Source organism: Anguilla rostrata, chromosome 4, assembly GCF_018555375.3.
Source record: "Anguilla rostrata isolate EN2019 chromosome 4, ASM1855537v3, whole genome shotgun sequence".
Taxonomy (NCBI): domain Eukaryota; kingdom Metazoa; phylum Chordata; class Actinopteri; order Anguilliformes; family Anguillidae; genus Anguilla; species Anguilla rostrata.
Genome location: NC_057936.1, coordinates 29,784,854 through 29,798,441, shown reverse-complemented (window position 1 = coordinate 29,798,441; position 13,588 = coordinate 29,784,854). Strand labels below are relative to the sequence as shown.

The 13,588-nt window shown below is 38.9% G+C and overlaps 1 protein-coding gene across 1 annotated transcript; it reads left to right on the top strand.

Moving 5' to 3' along the window:
• Window positions 1–570: 570 nt before the first annotated feature.
• ntmt2 (N-terminal Xaa-Pro-Lys N-methyltransferase) lies at window positions 571–7,480 on the top strand. The gene is made up of 4 exons (XM_064332105.1): window positions 571–922; window positions 2,827–3,002; window positions 4,316–4,568; window positions 5,623–7,480. Exons 1-4 carry the CDS (start codon window positions 769–771, stop codon window positions 5,877–5,879), a joined length of 840 nt encoding a protein of 279 aa, XP_064188175.1. The 5' UTR covers window positions 571–768; the 3' UTR covers window positions 5,880–7,480.
• The last annotated feature ends 6,108 nt before the right edge of the window (window positions 7,481–13,588 follow it).

Genomic DNA, 13,588 nt, shown 5'->3' with positions numbered 1-13,588 from the left:
TTATGGGCGACAGGTATATATCCGCTGAGCCGAGGCACTGGTCAGTTTGCTATTGGCAGGAAAGTGAGGATTGCAAGGTCAATTTTAGTTACAGAAATTACGTGCACCAGAAATGCTGAGAGGGCAAAAACTGAGAGGGAGATAGTGTGACTCTCTTCTGATTATTCATCTGAGACTAAAAATAAATCTCAATGAAAATATAGGGGACTTTTTTTCACTGTGAACAGGGAGAGGAAATTGAAATAAAATGTTTGCATGCCTTTTTTATTGGTTTTTTTTGGAATGGGGCTCAGAAGTAAACACTGTCCTTTAAAGACCACAGCAAGCTTTCTAAAGCATGCCTCCTCCTATGCATACAAACATGAGAAGGACCCAGCAACCGATGGCAATTCTAAGAATAGCTGATAGGTGAATTTCCTGTCAGCTTTTTGAGTTAATGTATGTCCCTCTATGTGTCCTGGTATTTGTGGGTCAGAAGTATGGAATTCATTTAGCCTGTCTATTTGAGCGGTGAGAGAGCAACTGTGCAGCGAAGATAGTGTTGCTCCTCACTAAGCAGCCGACCCTTCAAGCCGCGGAAGGTTTCAGCACTTCCCAAGAAAGGGCTCGCTTCTGATCAGTTACAATGACGGTGCCAAAGTCCTGCAGATATAGCAGTGACAGCGCCCTGGCCAGTGTCACTGGAGCACACACTCACACACAGTCGCACACTCGCACGCGGACACACAGACGCACCACAGCTTTGGCTCTCTGAACCGCACAGCTAGCATGGAGTACAGAGGAGCTCACCAAGCCTTCCGCAGGCGCTGGAAGACCACGGACAATGACCTCTGCAAGCACAGCATGTCTTTTGTCCTTCACAACACTCTCAGGAATGAGTTTTTTGCCAGTTACCTGTATCTTCTGGAACAGATTCCCCTGGGTAAGAGCGGAGAAGGGAACCCCTGCATGAGATGTCGCCTGTATGCACAGTACAGCCCATGGGCATGCTGCGAGTTGTCAGCAGGTCATCTCAGTGGCATTTATTTGTATATTGTAAGATGTTTAAAGAGTCAGGCTGCGCGACCACCAACAGTTTTTAAGAAAGGTTGCAAAAGAAATATTGCTAATTCTTTATTCATTCGAAACTAACTGAATTTAGTACCAAAAAGTGTACAGTATATTAGATGTTCATACAAATATTACTTTACAGCATTTATTTATTAACTTAATAAACGGTCAGGGAAAATTGCAAAAGTAACTTGCATGAACACTTAATGGCACTAACATTTAAGAGAGGAAAATAATCTAGCCAGAAACAATCATTTTCTAATCATATTTTGTGTTACTCTCAAACATGCTGTTTAACATCTTAGCCCAGATAATATTCACAAAATCATTACCCCACATACAGCGTCCACTTAAAACAAAAAGGTTTAGCTAAAGATGGAATGTAAAATACATTATTTATTTTATAAGGAAAGTGGTATTTCTCCAATAATTTGGTTCTATTACCTTAGTGTATAGCATTTTGTTACTAGTCAGGTAACAGATTCAAAGTTGTGTCACACCCCTGAAATACATGCCCTTAATATGTTATGGGGATGCATACTGCAAGGACATGTACAGCATGAATGAAAAAATATTGACTTATTATTAACTCATTTATTTGTCTGTTTGTTAATTTGACAGACATATCCATCCTGAGAAAAATGACTGAAAACATAACCCCGGGGTGAAATGTAGAAGTGGGAGATAAAATATCCTGCAGTTCTATGCATGTATCATAGGCATGGTTTTGCTATGCTTATCCTGCTTCTAGAAGTTCCACTTCAGAGTCACAGGAATGTATGCATATCAGAATACATTCTCATGACCACGTCTGTCATCCCTTCGGCTTCTCAAGCTTCCTCCCTGCTGATCTGTTGGGCTTGGCTCATTTATAATGGGAGAGGTGACACATTGTAGGACTTATTTACACGCACTTCGGTAGAACACAGCTCAGTCCAGTGTCTGAATTGTCGGCGCGGTCCGTCTTCGGGGACAGTTTCCAACTGTGTGCAAGTCTCACATTGTAATGAGCAAAGTAAAGCTACATGACAACGTCGTAAATTTTGAGATTGGCACGTTCCGTCACCCCTTTAAAGCGTCTTCCTCCTGCTGGTCATCTTACCCCAAAGAGTCTTGTGTAGTGTGGCATCGGTGAATCTCCTGGATTTAGACTTTATTATCATAAGTGGGAGTGTATATGTCTGGGGCTCTAATTTAAAAAAACACATGCTTCCATGCAATGACATAATAAAATGCTTAACCCAAAACACATTAAGGTCAGATATCATGTGACAGTGTAAAACAGGGGTTAGAGAATTTGGTTTGTAACCACATTGTGGGATTCATGTATAAGTGGGGCATTTTTCCTTTGAGAAAAAATTAATTAGAATAATGTAAGAAAATGCAAAGGTGTAAAAATGGAAAAAAAAGTCACCCTGGATAGGGATTTCTGCTGAGAAAATAACGCATTTAAGTTTAGACTGTGGGGCACACTTCAATTCAAAAACTGTGAATGCAGAATAATTAAATATATATATATATATAGTTTAACTCTGGCCAAAATACCGTTACAAAATGAATGTTTAAAATGAAAAGACTGAGTTTGATTTAGTTATGTCCAGTTTACCTCGGACCACCACTGCAAATCAGCTTTTATTCTTGGTACTGTACCCTGAAATTAAATTTCTGGTTGTATTATCCCAACAGATAGATTGTAGCTTCTTAAATGACTCCAGCTTCAGTGTATTCACCCTTTTGCCCTCTTGCCCTTTTGATTTTGTGTTCATTGTACAACAGTGAAACTTTATCCCGTTACCTGTGAGTACATTGATGGAGAGAAGCAATTCTATGCCCGGGCGCAAGACTTCTACAAAGACGTCGAACCCTCGGAGGAGGGGATGATGGGAGATTTTATAGAACTCTCCCCTATCGACCTTGAGGGCTCCAGGCAGTTCCTGAAAAAGTTTGTTGGGGTAAGTTTCTGTTATCAAAAGCAGTATTGTCATTTTATCTGAATAGTGGTACAGTAACATGTACGTATGAATAAGCGCAAAATTATATATTGTACTGAACATCACGCTGTCCTGACTTACTGCATTTCATTCGTGAATAAGCCTGGTTCAGCATGTCATTTAATTGGCATTCTTGAATTATAGATTATTAAATAAAAAGCTGTGCGTTCACACCTGCTCCATATTCAATAACCCTCCAGAGATTAAAGTTAGTGTGCTGACAGCAGATATTCAGGTAAACATCCTCAGAGGAATGTCAAGGCCAGCACTCTCAGAATGTGTGCACTTATATGTGCATGTACATGCCTGTGCTTGTGTGTGCGTGTGTGTCAGTGTATACAGTTGTAACGATATATGCATCCAGTGTGTGCCATAGAGACATGCTATTTATAGTGCCTTCTCTGGTATGCTTCCTGACCTCTTTTCTTATCATGGCCAATAGGGATTTAAGTTAGTTAAAGGAAGCAAATGCAGATAAAACCCAGCTCTATGATATTCTCTGCTATACTCTTATATGTGAATTACACTCATATTCTTTATTATTGTGTGGAGTAGGACATTCAGTAGAGGACATGTATATGTTAAAGGGGAGTAGAAATACAAACTACTGATCCTGCACTTCTGCCTGGAACATCTGTCTGATTTTCAGAGTGATAGTTATGTTTTCATAGTTAAGTTCTGGACAAATGCTCAAATTACTGTACACCATAACTGAGTGGGTTGCTACTTCTGCCATGCCATCACTGTTCTGGTGCAGTGAAAAAGAAAGACATAACACTTTTGGTGTTACAAGCTGGATATTTGTACTACAGAAAGTTATTGGAACTATTTAATAATTTCTCAGTGTAGACAAACCATTCATTTTGTTAGTAAATTAGTTTTGGCTGTTTTTCTTGACTTTTATCCTTGCATGTTGTGAAAGGTCTTGATTGATCCACTGATGTGCTTGTAGCACAATTCAACAGAGAAACAGCACGGACAAAGGCCATAGCTGAAAATCACATACAATCACTTTAGGTCATTCTAAAATAACAACTTGTGGCCTTGACATGTTCTTCACATTATAAAAACTGAGACACAATGTTAACCCGGCTGGATATTGACAAAATGATCGGGAGGACATTGCTGAAAATAAAACATGGGAAGTATGTAGTTCCTTACCAGTCTTTCACAGCATATCTGATGAGCCCCATTGACTGTAGGGGGAGACAGGTGGAGAGGAGCTGAGGTGCCATGGTAACAGGCAGGTGGTCACAATCTCCTCTCTGTGACAGGGCCCTGGAAAGGCTGGAACGCAGCGTGCCCTGGACTGCGGCTCCGGGATCGGAAGGGTCACCAAGAACGTCCTCTTGCCCGTGTTTGAGACCATGGACATGGCTGACATGATGGAGGAGTTCCTGCTCCATGCGCACGAGAGTTACCTGGGCAGTGATAATGAGCGCATTGATGTATATTACTGTTACAGCCTGCAAGAGTTGACACCCCAAGTGAAGAAATACGATGTGATCTGGATGCAATGGGTTGCATGTGAGTTACATTTTTAGTGTGTTGTGTGTGGGTGTGTTTGAGAGAGGGGGGGGGGGGGAAGAGAGAGAGTGAGAAAGAGAGAGACAGGGAGATCAAGAATATCTGGTGGGTGCAGTATATCATATTATTTTCACAGCTTAGTGGACTGTGATTGAATACATTTAAAGTTATCTATGGGCTCAACTTAGCACAACTATTTTCACCACTTCACAGAAGGCTGTACATGTGTGCGGAAGGAGAGGTTATTTTTGAAACTCCCTGGAGTGCACAAATATTAATTAATTGAATTTAAATACTGATATTTCTTTACTGTTGGCCTTGTCTATTAGATCAGTGGTTCCCAACCTGGTGTACCCCTGTGTAAGCTGGTTTTCATTCCAACCACAATTGCACTTCCAGAATTTTAACAAGTTGTTCATTTTCCTTAATTAGGTGCTTTTCTTGTTTAGATGGAATATTTACCCTCTTCAACCACATTATATCAGAAAAAGCAATGCATGCCACTCAAAATCTCCATTTGTATTGTGCCGCATTGCAAACAATTATATAAAAAGGTCAATTATTTATAATTAAATTAAAGACTGAGGCGAATCAATAGGCTTCTAACTGGTCGAAGTGTGGACACCTGGCCTCTAAAACTAACCATCTCCAAGATAATGAAGAATTCAAAGACAAAGCAAATGATAACGAGCCACACCTACATTGTGTTAATTAACCTCAGTCTTTCAGTTGGTCCAAAAAAGTTTGTTACCTCTTTTATGAAATTGTTTGCAATATTGCACAATAAGCATAAAAATGAATTTGGAAATTTTATTGTTCAGGGCTATTTTTCACATATTGTGGCTTAAGTGGGTAAATAATCCCTCTAAACCCGAAAAGCTACTAATTAAGAAAAATTAACAACTTGTTAAAATTTTGGTATTGCAATTATGGTTGGAACAGAAAACCGAAATACACAGGGGTACTCCAGGCCTGAGGTTAGGAATCACTGTATTAAAGTCATCAGGTGTTCACTTTGGTCTGAATATTCACATTTGTTTGTGCGGTACTCTAGGTTACCTGACTGACAAGGACCTGATGGAGTTCCTGATCAGGGCCAAAGCCAGCCTGAAGCCAAATGGAGTCATCATCATCAAGGACAACATGGCCAGGCAAGGCTGCAAGCTGGACCCTGTTGACAGCAGCATCATCAGACACTTGGACATTATGAAATGCATCATCACCAAAGCTGGTCTAGACATCATAGGAGTGGAGAAGCAGGAGGGCTTTCCTGAACAGATGGTGCCTATCTGGATGATTGCCATGCAGTAACGTCAGCGTCAGGCCTGCAGAATGACCAACACGTAGGAGAGCCATATCTTCACTCAAATTAAAAAACAATGGCTTACATTTTCATTTCACTTCATTTCAGGAGTCATTTCAAAGCAGGCTTCCGTGGCTGCTTGCAGCATGTAGATTTCTACAGTAGCACTGTGTCCAGAAAGGCAAATCCCATAAGACCCAGAGAATCAGATTCATGGAAATGCGTTTTCCATGCATTTTCCTTTTTGCCTTTACATGTAATATTTTTTTTGTTGTCTCAGTCATTCCCATTGCTCAGTCAGACCATAGCCATTCCCTTAGTCCACATTAAATGCTCAGTCAGAGATAAAGTTACTGAGCAAACGTTTAACGTGTTCAATCCCAAAGATGTAAAGAATAATAATATTAACATGCCCTCTACATGCAGAATATTCTATACAGAAAGTATATCATGTTTACACTTCCTCATGGAAAATACATATGTTTATTAGATCAACCCAAACCTCTGAATCTGGGCTCTACACCAAATTCACCTCCATACAAGCACTACAATAACGCATTTTATATGAATGTTCGGTTGTTTGTTCCAAATATATTAACACTTTTTTGTATGCATCCCTGTACCTCATTTCCTTAATAAGACCAACTCTTGCACAGCTATAATTTATGACAAATATATAAAAGCATTACTAACATGCACTTATGTGCTTCAACTACCAAAGGATCATGATGAGGGTGGAACTATTTATCATATTTCACAAGTTCCTTAAGTTCTACCGTTATTCAGGATAGACAGGGCTTGAGCTCACACCGTGTATGTTACCAAATAGAAAAATAAAGAAGTAAACTTCAGAGAGTGGAATGCAATCACTTTTTCTAAAAAGTACTCTATTTGTCATTGGTCAGTGCATATAATCACATAACCCTCTCTGTCATGAACTATTAATTTTCAGATTTGAGGGAATGTACGTCATACATAATTTTATTTGTTTCTGAAAATGCTTCCCCACCCATTTTTTCATGCTGTAATCTCCTCAGCCGATGCAGGAGAGTATACACAGGCACACACTCATCTCTGAAGTAAGTGATGTCACCAGCTGCTTCTTTTCACACCACAGCTGACAAACCAGGCTTGCACAGATATGAGTTGGAGGAAGAGACTTCATGCACAGATTTTAAATGCAGACTGTGGGTCCCCAAACAACCAGTGGGGGTCAATAGAGAGTGATGAGACGTGGATTCCCTCTGACTGAACCTTCCCTAGCCCTGGGTTGAGCTACTGCTGATTATGCATTGCTCTGCCACCCTCAGGCTTTGATCCGGGACTATGCAGCCCATCCATGCTCTAGAACAACACCTTAATAACATGAGCCACTCTTCAGCCCTAGATACTTTACATTTTGCATGCAGATGTATATATTGTTGATGTTTTTTAAGTTATTATGGTTTCTTTTTTTAACCTTCCATATCACAAAGAATGATATTCAATGGTACGACAATGATATGTGAATTGAATTTTCTTTTGTGGTTTGTTTCAGCATGAATTCCTAATTCCTTAAAGATTTTGTCTGATATTACAGAAGCTATACATAATAAAATATGAACAACAAGATCTGTTTTGTTTTATTGTTTCCGATGTCCTTACCACAATATGAATGATTGGCTGATTTTTTATTGTCATCCATTGACATAAAAAGAAACACATAATTTAATTATGCACATAAAATCAAATATTGAAAAACTGTTTGATTTTGACAGAATTTGTTTGAGATTTCTAGGCACTGACATTTGCAATTTAAGTTTGCAGATAGATATCTGAATTCAGGGAGCAGTGCTTGTGTATGAAGTAAAGGAAGTGCATGTGTGCATGTGTGGTTGTGTCTTTTTTTTGGGGGGGGGGGGTGGGGGGCTGATAGAAGTACAAAAAAACTAAAAAACCACCATGGTCTCAGTCTTACTCTCAGTGGAGCGTATATGACACATTTTAAAATTGATTTAACGATGTAGGAGACAATTTTGTATTGAGAAACCTTTCAAAAGAGCTTGCTAGTAGAGAATTAGTTCAGATATATCATTTAGTTTGAGGCAGCTACACAATTATCTCAGAAACGCATTATTTCATCCGTGTGAAGTCTAGGTACTTTTTTTTAGTGATTTCTGGAGGAACGGGAACAGATGACATCCCGATCCAGAAATAGATCCAGTTGGAGAGGTCACTGGGGCAAGCGTGTCATAACCGCAGGACTGTTTCTGTGACGACTCCTTTTCATTATCTGTGCCTAGTAGATGTTATTAAATAGGGATCATCTTAATTGTTTTCTAAATGTTATTCCTGGTGCCATGTGCTTCCAGTTAGAGCTTAGTCACATGGAGGGATGACATCATCGCACTCATAACAGGAAATAGCTTTACATGATTCTGTGAGGTAAAGTACTTTAAAAACAGAAAAGTATAATTATTACAAAAAAGAAACTGCTTTCTTGTAATAATGAGGCACTTTATTTGCCTGTTATTTAAAAAAAGAAAATACAAAGACTGGCAGGTTTTCGATATATTTCACAAATATGCAGCATTGATGGGTTTTAATATTCATATCTATTTTTTTTTAGAAAATCTGATCAAAAATCTGATCAAACAACATACCAATGATCCAATATATGGTAAACCTTTATTTTCATCTATAAAAAACAAATACTGCATGTCTCCAAAATGTATTTTTGATCATAATTGTATTGTTCTGTAGCACATAGATGTACAATGAACAGTTGCTGTATGTTTGTGCTTGTTTATAATATTAATTAGTAGAAGATATCATACACACAGTTCCAAATTGTATGACCTCTACAAGTAGAGGAAGTGAATTGACTGTTTTAATACCAATTTACATTACAGCTAAGATTGGGGATAATTCTCTGAGAACAAACTAACATTTTATTAGCAATTATAGTTGCTTATCATTTCCTTCACAGAATATACAAACAGACCACAGATTACACAGTAAATACCAGATCCAGTGGAGCAATTGAGGCAACCAAATACACTAGACAAGCCTAAGTACAAATAATGAGAATAATAAAAAATAAAAAGTCAAGTGGTATGAGTCTGGCAGTGATAAATAGTGTGTGTGTGTGTGTGTGTGTGTGTGTGTGTGCATGAATGCGTGCGTGCATGCAGGTGTGAGCATACAAACAAACATTTTGTATGTTTCTGAAAAGCATATCTCTTCTGAAAATCATATTTTAATTCTGAACAATCATCTGGATTGACTTGAGATTTTTTTTCTCATATTGTTTTGTGCTTTGAGAAATGGAAACAAAAATATTGCAAAGACTGATGCTAGACATTGAACTCAGGCCAATTCACCAACAGTTACATTAAAAGACCCTGGTGACCTTAAAACAAGCCAGTGTTTGCATGGAAATAGATAATTGAGATGTTCTGAAATGGTTATAATCACGTTTGTAAGTATTTTTCAACTAGCAATCAGAAACCACATTGTTTAGGTAAATTACTTTCAGATGGACTTTTGAGATAGAAGAGTACAATTGTTACCAGTTTAGTAGACAATGGCCCCTTTTTTATCTGCCTTGGCTTTGATTCAAGCTTGTCAAAAGTGATCTTCATAAATGCATTATGTTTCCTCAAATATTCAGACTGAATGGCCCAGTGGAATGTTTGAAGTTGTACAAAATTGACTAGACTGCTATTCTTGAAACGCCCCATGAATGGATGGTTTATAAAAGGGAAAGTGGTTAAAAACTGTGTCCAAATGTTCCAGGGAAATCCCAACAGACTTCAGAGAGTATAGTAATGGTGCGATGTGATATACGCTACATTTTCCTTTAAACTCTGTCTTTTGAAAAGTATAGGCTACCACATCCTTAAAGAATTAAAGTTCAAAGTGCCCAAAACTTTAATTTATGCTTTTCCATTGTATGTGCAAAATACAAGGAGGCAAGACGGAGTCAAATATACAGTCACCTTTTCAGTACTAGTTAGTGTCCTTGACATTCAGTGCCAGAAGTTTTAATGGATCTCATTTTCACAGCTTTAACTGAACATGGATTTGAATGTATTAGTTAAACCAACACTAATACATCCAGTCACATACCTGAAAAATAAGGAACTGATCCAAACACACAGTGATTCAAAACATCTATTGCCTGCATTCATGCAAGTGTACTGTGGGGGTAAATGTAAAAAAAAACATGTTGCAGAAATCTTTAGTGAATAAAGATATGTAAAAAATAAATTATATTTAAAAAGAATCATTTCACACATTATAAATTACACAAAAAACAACCATGACAGAGCCCAAATATATAGTTCCACAATGAGGTCCAGCACAGGCTGTGGTATCAACATTTTTTTAAGGTGAAGAAATACATGATTAAATGCCCAAGAAGATTATTAATGCTAAATTAATGCTAAATCTGCTTTTACAGTTAACAGTTTCATATTTGCTTCTAAAAAATATATAGAAAATTCAACCATAAATTGATTTGAGCATTGTCAGAAGAGCTTTAAACTTACTCTCATTAGACAGTTCATACAGTGTGGCAGGGTTTAATTACCAAAACTTTTACATAACGTTGATATTTGATATTTAACTGACTTGCATGCAGTGTCAGCAGCAGATAGTGTATCAGATAAGTTATTCTTACACAATGATTTACACGTTCAATAATGATTCACACATGAGACATGAAATGGATTGCAACGGGATTTCACCTCCTGTCCAGTTTGGTTTTTTTTGTTTTTTTTTGGTGGGGGGGGGGGAGAATTCCATTGACAGTGTTAGCTGCTTATCAGTTTATTACCTTATTAGGTCTTGAAGTTTATAAAAATGTGAGTAAAATATTTAAAATATTTAGAAACGTCCTATTTAGCTGTGATTCCTAAGCGCCAAAGTATATGCTTTGAAAAACTTTAGACAAACAAATGAAGATATCATTTTTAATTCCCATTTGGCAAATTAAACATTTTCCTCAGTCTGCTTGAAAGAAGAACGGACTCTAAGATTGATCAGAAACATGTGGATTGGGGGGTGGGGGGTGGGGGGTGGGGGCTTATCATGTTCTTGGCAGAGAGACTGAGCCTGCGGCCTCCTGAACTATTTTAACCCCAGGGAACCTTGGATGACCAGGCTGGCAGCGCTGCACATCTGTCTCTCTGGAGCCATATTTAAAGCACATGTTCCCAGAGTGGGTGGGGCCTCCCCTCGCAGACCACTGCTGACCATCGGGAGCGTGTGCTCCAGAGGCATCCTGTCCAGGGTGGCTGACCAGTCATGAAGCCACACTTTTTGTGAGAGACCACAGGTTCTCAGTGCTGTTCTGCCAGCATGCAGGGGACTAGCTAACCAAAACAAATGTGGTGCACAGACCTGGGCTCACCCTCTCTCTGCATTTTTACTATCAGGCACTTTTAATTGCTGAGGTGACTAAATCACCAAAGTGCCACTGTGTGTGTGTCGTCCAGCAGTAAAAGCTAAGTGCACATTTCCCTACTACCAGCTCTCGCAGCTGGAAATTAACTGTAGTGGTGAGGATGGGAGGGAAATTACATGTGCAAGTGCATGCATTAATTCATTCTAATTTTGTATAACAAACACCTAATTTAATTGCATGAATTGAAGTAGTAGCTACCCAATTAGATTAGGAAGAAAAAATAAATAAACCCTATTACGGTCAGGGAGTTTGTTGTCAAAAACATGTGGAAGCACCTTTCTGAACCATTTTTTTTTTGTTCCTCTGGAAGGAACACTCCTCATGCTGGTTTCAATTCCATAACCTTTCAGATCACAAAATAATGAGTCAAAATGGCTCCCACATGCACATTATGCCCGCTGAATCATTTTCCACCAAACCAATTTACCTCCATGATTAAATCTTTTTTTCCAAGTTGAGTCACAAGGCTCAGCCAGCATTTGGACGGGCCAGGGGAACCTTGCAGCGAGCGCTCTGCCGTTGGACGCATGCAAAAGCAAAGCCATTCCATTAAATCAGGGGAGACTTTAAAAAAAAGAATAGCTTTAATGGCAGGTATTTCCTGCCTTCTTGATCTAAGGAGGCACAACACATTTCTCTCCACAGGGTACGGCCTTATAATAAGTTGCGGTTTGATGCCAGTTTATTATTCAATTTTAAGGGCAGCTCAACCCCCCAAAAAACAAGGATTTCTGCTCCAATTTGAGGCGCGTGAGGGTGTCTGGCTGGAAAGGGAGAGATGGCCAAAAGCTTTCTCAGCGCTCTGCAATGCTAACTCCCACACAGGGCGCAGCTTTTCAAAGTGGCTGCGAGCAGGTCTCAACTCTGCAGACATCCTCAGATGAGAGGTAGCTTGCGTATTCACAGAGGAGAAAACAGGATGTGAATTATAAGACCACACTTAAAGACGTTTGCGGTTCAGGAACATTTTTCAAATGTGTTCTCTGCCTTGCACACAAGGAGAACATTGAAAATCTACATACAAACTAGGGAAGAATTGGATTCACATGTGTGACGTACTCGCAGTTTGATAAAAACACCGCAACTGTCGACCTCCTCTGTGTTCATTCACTCTGTGTGTGGAACACTTGATTTTCTTGTAATGTATGAAATGAAAACATATCGCTATTTATTTATTCATAAAGCTTGCCCATAATTATAACATTTCAAAAAAGAATGCACAGACAAAGACATGCACTTTTCCTGCCCATGAAACAAACCATGCCCATATACCGCTGAGGACACAAGGCTCCCCTTCCCTGTGAACCTTACATTTTGGCATGAAACGTGGCTATCATGGAGACCTTTTGCTATACAGCCAAGTATCACTGTTAAAAAAAACTCTTCATTTCATAAACTATCTGAACAGTAGCAACTGGGATTCACAGGCTGGCTGAGAAGATAAACGAAATATAAATGTTAATGGACCTAGTAAATTTTAAAATTCTGAAAGCTTACAGCCTGCTTATTCAAGTTGTCTGAGCACTTTGCATCCACATATCAACAAAGAAGGGGCAGAGCCTAGTTCAATTACTGTTAGAACACATGCAGTAGTAAGCAAGCAAAACTAAAAAAAGATTAATCCAGATAATCTATTAGGCATTTATGTGATTTATGACCAGTTGATGTGAAATATGACTTTAATAATGGCAACAAATGATAGTGCTGATGTCTGATTGTGAAACATTGTGTCTGTAGTTTGTGAAAAGCCTGACCACTTTGGCATAGCGTTGCCATTAATGACATGTGAAAATAGTTGTGGTGTGCTTGTTGTGATCAATGCGAACTCATTCTGTAAACTCATTCCATACAACAGTGACTGAATCACTGTCCCAGTTATTTGCTGAGACTGTATAAAAAATCCTTTAATGCAGGTGGCCTCGGTGACAGCAGTCAGAACTATGTCTGTAAATGGATGCTCATTGTTCCTCTGTTTTTGTTTTCATCTTCACTGAACTTAAATTTAACCTTAAAGCTGAAGACTGAAATGGAAAACTTTTCCTCTTTGTTTTCATTTTAAGCCTCTTATTTAAGGAAAACAAGCCGATCAGAGTTTCTCAGTCAGAAAAAGGTACAGAGTAAAGGCTAAACTCCACACTCCAGACATAACGGACTTCATCCCTCTTGGGTTGGGTTATGTCGAGTCAGCCAGGGTTCCTTGGGCCGTCATTGTATTACAGTTGCCAAATTGTTGTCATCAGTGAAAGATAAACTCCGGAACTACCTCTC

What these genes read in the sequence shown, in the direction of transcription:
- ntmt2 (XM_064332105.1), top strand. Translation starts at nt 769, where the DNA reads ATGGAGTACAGAGGAGCTCACCAAGCCTTCCGCAGGCGCTGGAAGACC. An exon ending in TCTGGAACAGATTCCCCTGG is followed by an intron (nt 923 to 2,826) that starts GTAAGAGCGGAG and finishes ATTGTACAACAG; the next exon opens with TGAAACTTTATCCCGTTACC. An exon ending in TCCTGAAAAAGTTTGTTGGG is followed by an intron (nt 3,003 to 4,315) that starts GTAAGTTTCTGT and finishes TCTCTGTGACAG; the next exon opens with GGCCCTGGAAAGGCTGGAAC.